The sequence below is a fragment of the Gracilinanus agilis genome, chromosome 4, assembly GCF_016433145.1.
Source record: "Gracilinanus agilis isolate LMUSP501 chromosome 4, AgileGrace, whole genome shotgun sequence".
NCBI classification, from domain to species: Eukaryota; Metazoa; Chordata; class Mammalia; order Didelphimorphia; family Didelphidae; genus Gracilinanus; species Gracilinanus agilis.
In genome coordinates, this window is record NC_058133.1 from 12,053,426 (window position 1) to 12,071,155 (window position 17,730).

Below are 17,730 nucleotides of genomic sequence, written 5' to 3' on the forward strand. Positions count from 1 at the left end.
GACCCAGCAGACGCTGACCTCCATGCTGTTGATGGATCTCCTGACTTTGAGATATTTTCTCTAGCTGTCCTCCATGCTGAGAACTCTCTCTCTCTCTCTCTCTCTCTCTCTCTCTCTCTCTCTCTCTCTCTCTCTCTCTCTCTCTCTCTCTCTCTCTCTCTCTTCATCTCTACCTCCTAGATTCTCTGGCTTCCCTCAAGTCTTAACTAAAGTCCTTTCTTGGGGTTTTNGTATAAGAGACAGCTCTCTCTCTCTCTCTCTCTCTCTCTCTCTCTCTCTCTCTCTCTTTCATCTCTACCTCCTAGATTCTCTGGCTTCCCTCAAGTCTTAACTAAAGTCCTTTCTTGGGGTTTTTTAAGCCTTTTCTGTCCTGTGAGGGCTTTCCCTCTTCCTTCCCTCTCCTTTATCTGTCTGTACACATTTGTATGCATGTTGGCCCCCTCACTAGGCTGTGGAGAATCGGAGGTTTTTTTCTCATATTTCCAGCACTTAGCACAAAACCTATCACAGAGTGGGCATCTAATAAATGCTTCTCGACTTGTTGACATACCCCTTGGTTGAATCAGAAAGATGTAGGGTCCCCTCAGAAAGGGCCCCTGGAGTCTCCTTGCCCCTGATCTTCAGGGTCCCCCATTCTCAGGGTCTGATCATGCAATGGCAAGTCACCCTAGCTAAATCCCAGGAAAGCCTGCTGCCCAGTCTGGCAGTGATGGGGTACCACTGGGTTGTACAAGTTATACTGAAGATATTGCAAAAAGGTCTGCTGGATGTGCTGCCCCTCCTTCCCATTCAGGCGAGAGAAGTTTGATTCCCAATCTGGTTAGGTCATGGCCGCCATCCATGCAAGCATCCACCAGCATTTTATTCCTATTCCTCTGGGCCCAAGTTGCAGAAGAAAGTGAATGAGGTTTTATCTCTCCTGAATGATATTTTCTACATGTAATGTGTGTATATGTAGATGACAGAATTTGGGGAATAGCAGAGACCTCGGGAGGACATCTAGTGCTACCTGTTGCTGAACAAGCATCCCCTTGGCAATGTCCAAGGAGTACTCCTCCAGACCAAGATTCCAGGGAGAGTGAGCTCACCACCAAGGGGCTAGAGGCACCATGGAGCATTGGAGACAACACTGGACTAGGCATTATGAAGACCTAAGTTCAAATCACCCTTAAACCCTTTTACAATTGTAGGACCCTCAGTATGTCACATGGTCTCTCTCTGCCTCGATTTCCTCAGCTATCTCTAAGTAGAATAGTCATAAGAGCAATATTTTAATAGCACTCTGTAAAGATACATATGTATAAGTATAGAGTTTTATTTATGTATGAAGATAGACAGAGAATTTAATTCTGACAACAAACTTGTAAGGAAGGTGATACAATTATCATTACTATTAAAATTATTATTATTATCATTATTGACTATTGTCATTATTATTATTGAGGTAGCTAGGTAGGGTAGTGGATACTAGGTTAGATATGGAGTCAGGAAGATACGAGTTCAAGTCCTGTCTCAAATACTTATTATCTACAGGACCTTAGGCACATCCCTTAATCTCTATCAAACTTAGTTTCTTCATCAGTCCATTAGGGGTAAGGGCACCTACATCCCAGGATTGTTAAGATAAAAAGAAATACATATGTGAAGCACTAAGCCAGCTAAAAGCTCTATATTAATGTTAGATATTATATATGCATAGATTAGTGTTGGCTATTACTATGTCTCTACTTTGCAGATAAGAAACTGAAGTTAAGAGAATGTAAGTGACTTGGCCAGGATCACACAGCAAAAAAGTGTCAGAGTTTGGATTTCAGGTCTTCCCAACTCCAAGCCCAGCACTCTATGCACTGTGCCCCCTAGATGGGAGGTGGGTATGAATATATGGGGCATATATGTGAATATGCAGCACTAGATTCCTTTAACCTCCTGAGGCAGCCCTTTCCATCTTGGGACAGTTCTAATCACTGGAAAGTTTTCTCTAATATGTGGTCTAAGCTGGCTTTTCCCCACCTCCTATATGGTGGATATGATTAGACCAAGCACCAAGCGGCCGAGCCTTTTGTGAGTATTGGGCCCTTTCCTCTGACACGACGTCTTTCCTGCATTACATTTCATTATTTATCCATCCTCTTCTATTTTTATGGCTGTGTTGTTGTGGATCAAAATAACTCAGAAAAAGGTGGGGGGAATCGGCAGGAGCCAAGTTGCTCATCATGGGACGGGAGACTCGGAGCAGGAAGGACCTTGGCAGTGCTGCAGTTCTCAGAAGAGGACAGTGAGGCCCAGGAGGGGAGGGGATTTGCCCAACACAGGGAAGGCAGTTGTGTAGAGAGGATGCAGGATGTAGATAAGATGTAGGACAGGCAGCAGGGCTATCATTGAACCCAGGCCCTCTGACTTCGAACCACAGATCAGGTATCAGTGAGAACACAGGCACACCACCACCTTGGAATCCTTCTTGAATTCACCCCTTTACTCATGTGTGTAAACCGTTTTATTGGACTAGTGGCAGAGTTTTCCTTTGCTTTCAGTCCCATTCAAGTATAAATTTCCATGGCTTTGGGGCCAAAGAGGGATCAGCCATAACTTCTCAGCTGTCAACACACCCAGGGCTTGTGAATTTAGACACATAGTAAGGAGAGCACAACTGAGTGATCCATTCATTAAAAGGCTGTGGGGTTCAAATCTGGCCTCAGACACTTCCCAGCCGTGTGACCCTGGGCAAGTCACTTGACCCCCATTGCCTACCCTTACCACTCTTCTGCCTTGGAGCACAGTATTGACTCCAGGACGGAAGGTAAGGGTTTAAAAAAAAAGGCTGTGGGGAGAAACCACCAAATTTCCTGTGTTTCTTTCATATTCTTTTTTTTAAACCCTTGCTATCTATCTTGGATCCAATTCTAAATATCAGTTCTAAGGCAGAAGAGTGACGAAGGCTAGGCAATTCGAGGCAAGAGACTTATCCAGAGTCATAGAGCTAGGAAATGGTCTGAGGCCAGATTTGACCCTTCCATTTCTAGCCCTGGCTCTCTGTCTACTTAGCCACCTAGCTTCTCTGGTTCCTTTCATATTCTTGGCTGTATCACTCTATCCCCCATCATGTATTTTGAATGGAATGATGATCAATCAATGTAAACTTCCACACAAGGGATACATGTCTGTCGCTGAAAGAATAGAATGGTAGCACCAAATTTGAGGCATCTCTTCCTGCAGCCAATGCCTTAAAGCCACCCTATCCCAAGCCCCCAGATGAAACTATAGTTTATGTTGCCAATGGTTTAATGTGTGCACATTTAGAATCACAATAGTCAACTGAGAATAGGAAATCTTTATCCATGTTCCTGACAATTGTCATGTTGAGAAACAGCCCCACAGCTCATACGTTTAAGACTTAAAGGAGCCTGAAAGGTCACCTAGTCTAACTCTGGAAGTTTATAGATGTGGAAACTAGAAAGGGAAAGTGACTCATCCAAAGTTACACAGGCAAAGGGTAGCAGAGCAGAGGTTCAAGCCAAGGTCCTCTGACTTTGGATCCTGAAGCCTTTCTGCTGTATCTGCCAGATGTCTTAACATCAACTGTGAGGCACATGGTACACAATCAATAATTTTTTGGTGTTTGACTGTCAAATATTTTGATTTCATGGGTAGTTGCTGAGTGACAGGGGCCTTGCCATTACTTCTGCTTAGCACACCTGGGAAATGGGACCCTACCCATACTGCTCTACCTTGTGGAAGGCCCTGTTTTGGTTGCTTACATCACAAGGTTCCATCCATCCCTAGAATTCTCTTCCTCTTGAAAATTCTCTTCCTTGAAAATTCTCTTCCTTGAAAACAAGGAAGAACTTGTGACAAGAGGCAGGTAAAAAGATTTCAGAGAAACCCAAAGGCTTCTGATTTGGAGATGTTAATAATCAAGCAGTAACTTTCTTTAGATGAGCCATTTTGTGTCCAACTGGGGATATGTTTATTTTTTAACTTCGAATGTCATGTATTTTCTTGTATCATCAATCAACATAAGTCCTAGAACCAAACCCATGTAATGATTTTCCATGCTGGCTCTAGCCAACAGGCAATCATGAAACATTTTGACAGTGCAAAATAAGGCTGTGTGGCCTCAAACAAATCATTTCATTTCTCTGGGCTTCAGGAGCCAAGGACACCCAAGCAGTCAATGGCTGAGCCAAGTCCAGAGCACAGATTCTGACTCTCATCCATGATCTCTCCACTACAAAGCACTCATACTAACGATAAAAAATGTAAGTGACTTGTCCCAATTTCTAGCATGAATCAGTGGTGCAGTTGCAACTCAAACTCATGTCTTGTGTTCTTAGTCTACAGTGCCAAGTATTCAAGAAACATCTGGAACTCTAGGGAATAGTATACAGTCCAAAACAGCAAACTAGAAATGATGATGCCTTGATTCCTTTGCTACTACTGCACTCTGTAGGTAAGCTCATAAAATCATAGATCAAGAGCTACAAGGTCCTTCAGAGTACAATCTTCTCATTCAACAGGGGAAGAAACTGAGGCCCGATATGGTCAAATAACTGATTGCACAGATAATAAGCATTAGAAGCAGGATTTGGACAACCTGGATCTTCAGACTCCAAAACCATTGCTTGCTTTCCCGGGTAGGCTAAGGAAGGTCTAAAATTGGGGCTGGTGAGAGTGGGGAGGAGAGAATGTAGTATTATCAAAAAGTGTTTTCAGGTACTGTCATTCTGGTAAGTGGCTAGATTTGGTTCCCAATGTTACATCAACCTTGGTAATGCAGCATTATGAGCCTATCACATACTGTTCTAGACAGACTCAGAAAGAGGCTCAGAGGGATTGCCTTTGATAGACATTAATGAAGGTACCACAGGTAAAAACAAATAGGTTCATCTCACACGTATCTGCCCATCCAATGCCTTCTTTCAGAAGTGTCTATAAAAGTAGGGCTGGTGGTGAACATGTCCCACATCACACACACACACACACACACACACACACACACACACACACACACACACACACACTTCTGGAGCCTGCTTCCAAGGGGGAGCAAAGCTTATGGAGCTGCTGGCATCATGATTTGTGAATTTCATCATGATAATTTGGTAATACGGCATCACTTTGTGCATTTTCTCTTTTCCCTTGTCATTGTAAGAAGTCTCACATTGTGGATTTAGAGATGCAAAGGAACTTAGAAGCCATTTGGTCCAGTCTCATTTTCAGATGAGAGAAGTGAGGATAGAGGAGATTGTGTGACCTCCCCAAGAGCCCACAGATTGTTAGGATCATAGGCAGGATTTGCATTCTGATTCCAGAGTCTTCTTTCAGTTCTACTTTTTATTTAGTACCTTCCAGTTCTGACCTTTGAGTTGAGAAATATTTTCTAGTGTAGAAAACCTTGAGTTCTTCTTTCTTCCTCCTCTCAGAACACCTTGGAATTGATTCCATTTTTATCTTCAGCTCCAGGAATATCACAATCTCCAAAGTGGCCGGGTTGTAGGTGACCCAAAAAGCAATAGAGGGCTTGAGTGTGAGTACGCTGCAGAATCTATCTGCATGCAAGAAGGCACATTAAAGAATTCATGCAGGAAATGCACATTTAGAAAGTGAAGTGGACCAATCCTAGGGAGATCACGGTAAAAGGGCTGCCCTGGTGACCGCACGATGTAATTAGACCACGAAAGACAAAGCCTCTAGCATGTTGGGGAGATTCTCTAGGAAGGAGGCCTAGGAGGACACAGGCAGCAATCCCACAGGATCCACACAGGTAAATGTCATCTCCTTGATGATGAGGTCACTGATCTGGTAAAGCCAGCATTTGCAGAGGAACCATTAGAGTAGTAAGCAGGATGGGCTCAAGGATAATGATGTGACACCGTTAGGTCATACATCTTGTTTTCTGTTATCTTCTGTGTTTTAGCAGAACAAGTCTGAAATTGGGGCATGTAAGAAACAATCGTCTTCCTAACAGAGGACCCCAAGTTGAGGTTTGTTTCTACAAAGGGATGCAAGGCTGAACAACTGTCCTGAAGTACTCCTACATCTCTGAATAAGTTATGCGTGGGGAGGGGACACATCACTCCTGAGGTTTCCGTCAAAAAAAGGTCACTTTTCTTCTTGGCTGTTGAAGTAATCCCTAAATAATACACCGGCCTTTGGGCACTGTTCTCCTCAGGGAAGTTTTTGTCTGGAGAAAACTCAGAAAACCCATCTGAGAATGGGAAATGGGAAAGTCTTGTGCCTGGATGTTGATCTGATAATATCAAAATGGCCCGGGTGGCTATCTCCCATGAGTTACTGGAGAAAGACCCCTTTAACAGGGAATTTTTGATCGATAAACATCTACTAAAGCTATTTATACTCTTTTGCTGGTTATCCATAGCACTGGAATTAGAGTTATTCAGAAGAATAGCATATTTCACAGATTGTCTGCTCTGCTCGCACACTGCCTTGTGGCCACCCTCCTTGGTGAGGTCGGTGCTGGTGCTGCGGTCACCAGAACGAACACAACCCTCCTCAGGCTCTGGGTCACCGGAGGAGAGTCCAAGAGCTGCTCTGTTCTTCTCCTCTGCTCTTTCCACAGTGAGGTCTTCTGAAACGGGCTCGGGCTCCAGAAGAAAAGGACCAAATGGGACTGCTCTTGTGCACTTGATAAAAACGTGCTCAAAAGTTTCAGGCTAAAAGAAAAGACATATTTTTATGATCATCAAAGATTTTAGAATCATTTTGCACACTAAAATCCTTCTTTGAGGTGGATAAATGTAAGGGTCAATGAGGAAGACATGAGGCGGATTTCAAACTGACCATGTTAGCAGTAAGCCGGGCCACACCAAAGACACCTATCAGGAAAATGGTGTCTGTTGTGTAGAATTGCCAGGATTTCTAAGAGTGCATTGGATTATCCCCAAAACTAATTGTGTGAAGCACAAAAAGGAGCAACTTTCCAATATTATCTAGGACTAATACAGATTAATAATGGAAAAATAGCAATTTTACAAGAGTGGAAGAAAAACAAATGGAAAAGGAAAGTATATATAAGTATATATAAAAAGTCTATGAGACCTTATATGTCCCAGGTGATACCATTCACTTTTTCTCTGGAGCCCCAGGACCTAGTATAGTGTGTCATTCATTAAAAGACCTTAGAAAACGCTGACTCTACTGAATTGCATTGGGACAGCCTCTACTGTATTGTGTTGGATTAGACTAGCCTGGATTGGGTTGGGTTGGGAATGAATTGGATTGCATCGGGTTGGGTTGCGTTGGGTTGGATTGAGGTGGTTAGCCCAGCACAATGTCCAAATGGGAAACTAACGTTCTTTCATAGAAGATGATATTGGTGAGATAGAAAAGCATAGATGTGTGAATAGGCAACTACTGATTCCTTATGAAAAACTTAAGTTTACAAATACTACGGAGCATGTGAAATGAAGACAAATAAAACACAAGACACCAAACACAACAAATGGAATTTTGTTTATCGTAGCAAATAAAATGAAGGTTACATCACAACGGAAATGCCGCCACAGGAGCAGAAGATCAGAAATCTGTAGGAAAGGCTCATTTTGAAGGACACTGGAAATTGCTATCTATTTTAAAGGTAAGTGCCAACAAGAAAGAGCGGTACATACATCACTTAAAAGAAAACCATACAGATGGCTGATATGGCCTAGAAAATACCAACGATGATACTATGTCACTATGATGCAGTAACTATAACAACAGAAATGGCAACTCTCTGATTTACTTTTCACTGTGAATTCACATTCAGCTGGCTGGGTGAATGACCAACAAATAAACAGATGATATTAAAAATGATATGAGATACATCATATATATTTTTTTAATTCACTTGACTATTAAGCCCAAGAAACCACTGCTTTAATGACAGAAAATATATAAACATACTGAGTACACGGGGTTTAGATCCTGCTTATAGAGATATTATTAAGAGTAAATTAAAGCATCCCTATGAACACATTCTTTCTGTCACCCTCCAGACATGCCATACACAGAGGGAACCCCATCATCAAGCTTCTCATCTTCCCAGCAGACACTGGCTTTGATATTTGGTGAGATATGGAGGGCCTTCGTTTGCTCAGGGGTTTGGTCAGCTTCTTTCTAAGGCTTCGGCTTTTATGCATAAAATTGTCTTAAGATTAACATGCAGTTAGGAATGAAAGCCCTTCAATGGTTGGAATGTACATTCCCATTAGTATTCAAGTAGTGTTTATGTCCCATTCTTGCAAAGAAATCATTTATTCATAAAGGAAGCCCTTAAGTTGCTTGTTGATGCCTTTTGCCATATAAAATATTGCCAAGTTCGTCTACATTGTACCAATGATTTACCCTCCTATTTCATGCCTGTCCAGTTTTTAAATCATAATTAATTGTTCTGCATATTTTGTTTTTGAATCTGTATCCCCAATGACTGGGTCAATACCTGGTACATAACTGGTGCCTAATTACTGTTTCTTGAATAAATTAATTTAATAATGCTTATTAAAATTCTACCTACATTTGTGCCCCATAAATATATATGCACCATTTGAGTAGTTAATCATTGTTTGATTTGGGCATTTTGTTGTTGTTTTCAGTCATTTTGATTATGTCTGACACTCGATGACCCCTTTGGGGGTGTTTGTGGCAAAGATTCTGGCGTGCCTGGCCATTTCCTTCTCCAGCTCTTTTTAGAGATGAAGAAACTAAAGCAAACAGATAAGTGACTTGCACAGGCTTGTAAGCACAATGGCTAGTAAGTGTCAGAGGCCAGATTTGAACTCAGGAGTATGAATCTTCCTGACTCCAGGTCTAGCACTTTAGTCTGACACTGCACTGCATCACCTAGTAGGGCACTTTAGATTATTTATTATGTATTATTAAATATTTAGATTATTTCATTAAATAGCCCAATGGCATTTAAAAATAGTTTTAACCCATTTTCCCTGTATAATTCCCATATTTTTTCAACACTAGGACTCTGAGTATTTAGTATCCATGTTTCCAGGAAAAAATATCTTCGAGATCATCTAATTCAACCTTCTAATTTCATAAATGGAGAAATCAGGGCCCAGAGAGGTCGTGACTTGTATAAGCTCACAAAGCTGTTAAGTGACAGAGTTAGGATTTGAACCCAGGTCCTATGACTCCAAATTCAGCCCACTGCTCGACTCCATTGCTTTGGCAGATGAGAAAGCTTCTCCAGGAAGTCTGTCAATGTTCAAGGAAAGTCAAAAGTCTATTGGCAGAAAGCTAAAGATGCCAACTTTATTGAAGAGACTCCTTTTTGGCCTTTGTACTCCAGAGCCTCACACTGTATACACACAGCAGGTGGTTAGTAAGTTCTCGTTGGATGGGTGTGATTTAAATTAAAAAAGAGAAAATGGGGTTCATTTATTTTTTGTTTGGGGATAATTGTGTGTGTGCACCTATGTAAGCGTGTCTATGGGGATGTCATTGAGTGATTAGTTTAATTTTCCAAACAGAAGCTTTGATAGAAAGGGGGGGCTCTGTACCCCATGTTCTAACATACCTGTCACACCTCACCTGCATCTCTGTTCACTTTCACTGACTGGTAACCGGACAGATTCACAATGTCTGGCAAAGAGTGTTTAATAAATGTTTCTGGGCTGATTTATTTCAGTTAAGGGGAGGAGGGGGAGGAATTATGAGTGTAAACGCACAAAACAAAAGACTAAACCTGAACCAAAAGTTCCCTTCTGGAGGCATGAGGCTAGCCTATGTCTGTGGAAGTTTTACTGTCTGCTGGCATTTTAACCAGCATTTATTAAGCTCCTACTATTGTCCTGAGCACTGTGTGAAATTCCAGGGATTCAAAGACAAAAAAAAAAAAATTAGTGCCTCCCCTCGCTTACATTCTATTTGCTTTTACTGGAGTCATTCCTCATTTCTGTTCAATCTTAGTTCAAAGTTATGTATTCAGTAAGGATGCTAGCAATTCCAGTTCTCAGTAGAGCCTTGTGTAGACACAATCATGCCTTTGTCTAAAAGAATCTGTTTTAAAATGGCTCAAGTTTCTTCGTGAGATTAAGGTGAGGGTTCTCCGGGAACAGATCCAAACACATTTCCTCGCTCTATTTTAGAAACTCATGCAACACTGCTTTGAGAGTCATTGAATTTCTGGTTTCATCTGGTATTTACCGGTAGGAAGAGATGCCACCTAATATGCTTAAAAGGCATTTGATAATAGCACAGGCATGGGATGCTTTTCTAATTAGGGCAGTCACTGAAATATAAAATCCATGCCATTAAACCAAAGTGTGAGTTAGTGGGGAATAAGTTTGCTTCCTTCATGTAGAAAAGGGGGCAGCTGGGTAGCTCAGTGAATTGAGAGTCAGGCCTAGAGACAGGAAGGTCCTCGGTTCAAATCTGGCCTCAGCCACTTCCCAGCTGTGTGACCCTGGGCAAGTCACTTGACCCCCATTGCCCACCCTTACCACTCTTCCACCTAGGAGCCAATACATAGAAGTTAAGGGTTTAAAAAAAAGAAAAAGAAAGAAAAAAACTCTAACAGAACTCAGGCCTGATTTTATGCTTCTGTCTTCATTTGTGCCCCCCCCCACATATGCTTACATGATCATTTAATTTTGAACCATGCAGCACATGTATGATTTTTAAAAAATAGAACTGCTTCCCTTCTTCTGAATGTCAATGACAAACATCTTCTGAATGTCAAAACAAACAGCTCTTTAAAGAAAGGCTGGGGGACTGGCCCCGTGGGTTCAGCTGGTAGTAGCCAAGATTAGACTTCAAAGAACGTCCACTCTCTGTTTGGATGAAATAAAAGAAAAATGAAAAGAAAAAAATTCACTCAGATTAGAAATGAAAAGACTGAAGCTTTCAGACATTTCCCCTATTTATCAATTATGGCTTTGAGATGCATCTTCTAGTAGGATTTCAGCAAGGTACAGAATCCCTCTTTTTTTATAAGAAGGACGCTGAGATGCAGGCAAGAAGGACTCACTTAAATTTCAGCAGGTCCCTTAGCTCATCTATGGGCAGAACTGGCCTGAATACTATACACCCTGGTGAAGTCTACCAACTCCAATGAATATAGGAGGAGAAAAAACAGTAAAGGATAGACAGCAGTAAACAACGAAGGAAGAAGGAGATAGTTGATGAAGGAGTACCAAAAGTAAAAAGAAAAGAAAGAATTTGTATAAATTTTAAAAGCATTTGCTAAGTGTTTAATATGTGCTTGGTGTGGACTATAAATACCAACCAGAAACAGTGCTTGCCCTCAAGTAGCTTATATTTTAATAGTAATATAAAACATTAGAAAAAGAGAGAAGAGACTGAAAGGTATCATGAAGAGAGTAAGAAGATAGCAACAGATCAATGAATTGACAGGACTATAGATTTAGAACAGCTGACACCAGAGGCTCCTGTATTTTTTTCAGATGAAGAATCCAAGTAGGTTAAGGGACTTGCCTGAGGCTGTAGGCTCTTGGTCTAAAACTGTAAAGGAACTAAGGAGCCCTCTAGTCTAAAGTACTATTTAAGATAACAAAACTGAGGCTCCTGGAGGTCAAGAGACTTTCTGAAGGTCTTAGATATTCTAGACATGGAAGTGTGGGACCCTTAGAGGAGATCTAGTCCATCCAGGCTCTCCAATGGCAGTGTTCTTTCCAGGACACCAAGATGAGTGAGGCTTCAGATCAATCATCATCCTGACCTTCCTGACTGCCAAACGTACATCTATTGACACGCTGCCACTCAGTGGAAAGAAATGAGGTAAACACAGATGAAATAGGGATAAAAGCCCTGTAAAGACATATGAGTCACAAGTACTGGAAGAGACCCATTCAAGTGGGTCACTTAAAAAAAGAGAGAAAAATAGAAAATGTAACTGTTGGGTCACTCCAAAAAATCATTCTTCAGGACAATTGTGATGATCCTTCAAATTTCTTATTTGAAAAGTAAAAAGAAAAAATGTTCTAAATCAGTATTGATTAGAGAAATGCAAATCAAAACAACTCTGAGATATCATCTCAGACCTATCAGAAAGGGGAGAAATGACAAATGTTGGAGGGGATGTGGAAAATTGGGGACACATACATTGCTGGTAGAACTGTGAATTGATCTAACCATTTTGGAGATCATTCTGGAATTATACTCAAAGAGCTAGAAAACTGTGTATACTTTTGACCTAGTTAATATCACTATTAGGGGGGCAGTTGGGATGGCTCAGTGGATTGAGAGGCAGACCTAGAGATGGGAGGTCCTAGGTTCGAATCTGGCCTCAGATACTTCCCAGTTCTGTGACCCTGGGCAAGTCACTTCAGCCCCATTGCCCACCCTTACCACTCTTCTGCCTTGGAGCCAATATACAGTATTGACTCCAAGATGGAAGGTGAGGGTTTAAAAAAAAAAGAAAAAATATATCACTATTAGGTTTATTTCCTAAGATGATCAAGGAAAAAGGAAAAGAAGGTATATATTCTAAATATGTATGTATATATGTATGTATGTATAAAATAGCTCTTTTTGTGGTAACAAAGAAGTGGAAATTGGAGGAGTGTCTATCAACTGGGGAATGACTAATGTTGTGGATTAGATTGTGATGGAATACTACTGGGCCATAACAAATGACGAGCAGGTTAATTTTGGAAAAACATGAAAAGACCTACATGAAATTATGAAGAGCAAAACAAGCAGAACCAAGAGAACATTCTATACAGCAGCAGAAATATTGTTTGAAGAATGATTTGTGTACATTCCCTTCCAGAAAAAGAATGAACAGAAAGAATACATAGTTTTATCATATATATATACATATATACATATATATATACATATATATATATATATATTCAAGTGATGCCTTTTCTAATGAAGGGAAGTGGGGAAGTGGAGAATTAACTGTGTTTTTTAATATTTTGAATGTTACAAACAAATACATTTTTTAAAAAGTAAAAGGAGAAGATCGAGAAGTAGGTATGGAAAAGAGAAAAATCTGTTTATATTCTCCTAAAGGCTTGTGTCATTCCCAATATTAACAAAGTAGCCCTCCAAGAAGCCAAACACTTAGTTTTGTGCATCAAATGGAAGGAAAGTTGTAGGTAGGATTTGGTTTAGTAAAGACATGGGGTGTGGGAGAGATAATTAAGGAAAAAGGTGCAGAGGGAGCAGAATTTAGAGTGTTCATCTTGAGTGGTCATGGACTATGGTTTTAATAATAGTTATTTGTATGTCTTATTTTAAGAAAATCCANCATATATATATACATATATATATATATATATAGTCAAGTGATGCCTTTTCTAATGAAGGGAAGTGGGGAAGTGGAGAATTAACTGTGTTTTTTAATATTTTGAATGTTACAAACAAATACATTTTTTAAAAAGTAAAAGGAGAAGATCGAGAAGTAGGTATGGAAAAGAGAAAAATCTGTTTATATTCTCCTAAAGGCTTGTGTCATTCCCAATATTAACAAAGTAGCCCTCCAAGAAGCCAAACACTTAGTTTTGTGCATCAAATGGAAGGAAAGTTGTAGGTAGGATTTGGTTTAGTAAAGACATGGGGTGTGGGAGAGATAATTAAGGAAAAAGGTGCAGAGGGAGCAGAATTTAGAGTGTTCATCTTGAGTGGTCATGGACTATGGTTTTAATAATAGTTATTTGTATGTCTTATTTTAAGAAAATCCAATGTGCAGAATTCATTTAGGAAAATTTAAAGACTCCTTAGCCCTATATGAATTTTACACATTGTCACTATCTCTGTTTCTCCCCTTTGTCTTCTTTCTCCATCACTGTCTCTGTTTCTCTATGCCTCTCCCCTTCCCCTTCCTCTTTTCTTCCCTTCTTCCTCCTTTTCCCTTCACTTCTGCCTCTCATAGCCCCTAACTTCCTTCACATATTCGGTTCTAGTGCTATTTATTACATGTTGTCTTTTCTTGATATATCTGCCCCCCAAACTGCCAACACCTCACCAAGATGCTATAACTTTGTCTGTTTTGTTATAAGAAGTCATGCTGAGTCTCTCCATACAATAAAAAAGCTCCTTGAGGGCAGGGACTGCTTTGTATTTTCCTTTGTCGTGCCTGGCACTTGGCACTTGGTACTAGCTTAATAAATGAGCTGGGGAGCATTCCACTTTTTTTTCCAGTGTTCATTTCACAATGGAATTAATCTGTTTTAAAGATTGTCTGATCAACCAATAAACACTTGCTTGGTGTGTCCTAAGATTGAATGAGTTAATATATATAAAAGGATTTTGCAAACACTATAGGAATGCCAGCTGCTATCATTGCTCTTGTTATTATCATCATCATCATATAAGCAAGGCAAAGAGGACTCAGAGTTTTTTTTTAAAGCAACCCAATCACTACCCTCAAGGTGCTCACCTTCTGTCATCTAAGAAAATACTATATGAAGAAGCATGGAGAAGGTCATTATTAAATGATTTTTCATGAAAAAATTACGTTCATTTTGAACATGATGATGGAGGAACAAAGGCAAGAAAGTTGTGGTAATTCTTTACCTTTTAGAACAAATAAATTGTGTAAAAGCCCAATGAAAGAAAGAGAAGAAATGGTGAACAATGACATAGTAACAGATGAAAAAGCAAATGACTTAAATAGAGCAAAAGCTTTATAGAGATGTTGGGACATCTGCTGGGCCTTGAAGGATGCAGAAAATTTGAAGAGGTGGAAAGGAATGGAGACATAATTTCAGAAAAGGGAACAAGGCATGGGCAAGAAGTGGCATGTTTTGAAAGGGGCACAGTGAGCAGGCCAGTCTGGCTGGAAGAGAGAGCTCCTGTTAGGGGTAGCTGAGAGATAAAACTGGAGAGTTTAGGTTGTAGTGTAGAAAAAATAGGGCCTTGAAGGTCAGATTAAGAAATTTTGGCTTCAGTCTATAGTTAAATTGGAGCCACCAAATACTTTAGGGAGTCAGTGAAATGAAAAAAAAAGTGGTCTTTTAGGAACACATCTAGATGGGAATTGAAATGGTCAGTGGTGCAGAAGCTTGTGATCCATCTTCATGTATAGATGTGTGAATGATTTTTTACCCCTTTTACATCTAGATGTTTTGGAATCATGCAGACACAACTCTAGGTACCAATAGTTTCCTCTATCAATCTATCTATCTTTCTGTCTGTCTGTCTAATCTATCTATCTACATATCTGCTCCATGGGGATATTCTGCACAATAATGGTACTTCTGTAAGTATCTTTAATTTCATGAGAAAATATTATATAAATAAATACAAATTATTTTCATTATACCTAATTGTTTCTAAATTGCATTGTGGTAAATGGGAAGCTTTGGGTAAACAGCAGAATGCTGATAATGATTCCATTTTTCTGGATGCTGTTTCCAAGGGCAGGATTACCTGAGTGATGTTTAAGCTGATTTAAACAATTATGGGGATAATGATGGAGAGAGAATAAAATATTTGCTCACAGATAATTGCACAGATTTTCTACCATAAAATTGAAGGAAACAAATATAGGACTTAGGTTCTCCAGTTTAATTTATTCCCTGCTGTGATATCGAATTGAGATAAGTATCGTCAGATCTCATCAGCTAAAAATACCTAGAGAATTTAGTTTTTTGCCTGCTTGAAATTCCTGTATCTGAAGACCCCCTGTAGGCTTATCCTAAATTGGGGGAAATTTCAAACAAAGTCAGAACTCTAAAGGCTAGAGAACTAATAAGATGGAAGCCATTAAGACCAATTTTAACTTTATAATTAAGACAAAAAAAGAGAGACCTTGTGAAAGTTTACTCCTTGTGCCCAGGAACAATTCTTGGGATTTGGAACATCTTCCCAAAATAGCTTCTTCATTCTGAAAGGAGATTTAAAAGAACATTGATTTAATCTAATCATAGAAGCACATGGAAAACCAAAGAAAAGCATGTGCTAAAATCTCAGACTCCTTCCTCTGATCTCAGGGCAAAAAATAATAATAATAACACTCTGAAATGGTGTGTTCATTTTGAGGATAACCTAGGAGCAATCCCACGTTAGTCTTCCAGGCCAGTGGATCCAGGCTACTAGAAAAGAATAAGATGTGAGTCTCGTTAAGGCCAGAAAACTAAACTTTCAAAAATAATTCCACTTGAAACATCATTCTGATCGGTTATGTCTGCTTGAGCTGCTCCATGGCAGAGACAAGTGTGGCCAAAAGCCAAATTCCACCTGTTTTCCTAGAAAGCTGGATGCAGTCTGGGATTGAAAGGTGCAGGTTGCTCTCCAGGGTCCTGGCCAACCAGTGCCGGAAGCACTGGAGAGAATTCAGGCGCCCTCAGCCACCTGACTAGCCTTAGAACCCCAGTGATTTGAAGTGAGCAGGTTTTATGAGGCTCACATGAGATGATGTATGTAAAGCCCTGAGCCATGGTGAATCTGCTCCATAAAACATACATGTGAAAAGTGTCCTGCATACAGTGCCATACCTTTGATGTGATATTAGCAAGGCTCCAAGCAGTAAGACTGAAGAGGAAATAACTATGGGAATGATGACATAAAGACCCGGGTCATTCTCCTGCTTCAGGGTGTCTTCTGAAAAAAAAAATCCAATTCACATCGTTCAGAACCTTGAAGGAATGGCCAGGATTTTCTTTACCAAATAGGGAACAGTCTTTGGTTGTCACATTTCATATACCACTTTTTTAAAATTGTATTTAATTGATTAATTAAGAAAAATTTTCCATGGTTACATGATTCATGTTCTTTCCCTCCCATCTTCCCACCTCCCCCTCCCACAGCCAACGTGCAATTCCACTGGGTTTTGTTGTCACATTTTAACCTGAGATCATTATAATTTTCAAAAATTGAATGACAAATAAATAAGGAACAAAATGTTTGGTGCTTATAATTACACTAATGTGCAAGTGTTATCTAATTCAAGAATTTCTTTTGAAAAAATATTTTACTTTCTCTCTTAGAATTGATACCAAATATCAATTCTAAGGCAGAAAAGCAATAAGAGCTAAGCAATTGTGGTTAGATGACTAACCCAAAATCACACAGCTAGGATATGTCTAAGGCCAGATTTGAACTAAGGACCTCCTTTCTCTAGGACTGGCACTCTATCCATTGAATCGCCTGGCTGCCCCTCAAGAATTTCTTTTGCATTTTACCTGAATCTTCAAAAAGTGAATTCAAGTATCCTGAGGGCAGGAACTTTTTCTCTCCCTTTTTATTGGTACAGTAGGTACCTAATAACTGCTTGATAATTTGTAGATTAATTGAAGATTATGTGCTGTTTTTCATCTTTTCCTCATATCCCCAGAAATCATCACAATTCCTAGCATATGGTAAGCATTTAATAAATACTGGATGACTAATTGACTTCTAAGTTGTGAAGGACTACAATTGGCAAATGGAGGGAAATATCTATACCAGTTGAAATCATAATTTTTTTAATTTTTCAATTCCACATAGAAAATGTTTTTGACAATTGTTAGCTGACATTTTGTAGTATAGATTCTCTCCCTCCCTCCTTCTCAAGGAGACAAATAGTCTGATATAGGTTATATTGCTGCTGTCATGCAATATATATTTCTATATTCCCCATGTCATGAAAGAAGACACATACCACACATACAATAAAAAACTCATGAAGGAATTAAAGTGAAGGACAGCTTATTTTGATCTGCAATCAGATTCTAACAGTTCTTTCTTTGGCTGTGGAGAACATTTTTCATCTTGAGTCCTTCGGGGTTATCTTGGACCTTTGTATTGCTGATAATAGTTTAGTTCTTC

The 17,730-nt window shown here is 39.7% G+C and overlaps 1 protein-coding gene across 1 annotated transcript in view; it reads right to left on the reverse strand.

Annotated features, from left to right (window-relative positions):
- Nucleotides 1–5,849: 5,849 nt before the first annotated feature.
- The window catches only part of LEPR (leptin receptor), a 153,304-nt gene continuing 141,423 nt past the window's right edge, over nucleotides 5,850–17,730 (reverse strand). Inside the window, exons 19-21 of the mRNA XM_044674764.1 lie at nucleotides 16,419–16,524; nucleotides 15,733–15,808; nucleotides 5,850–6,671 (exon numbers count right to left, since the gene is read on the reverse strand). Coding sequence (XP_044530699.1) covers nucleotides 5,850–6,671; nucleotides 15,733–15,808; nucleotides 16,419–16,524 — 1,004 coding nt within the window. The remainder of the gene's footprint in view (nucleotides 6,672–15,732; nucleotides 15,809–16,418; nucleotides 16,525–17,730) is intronic.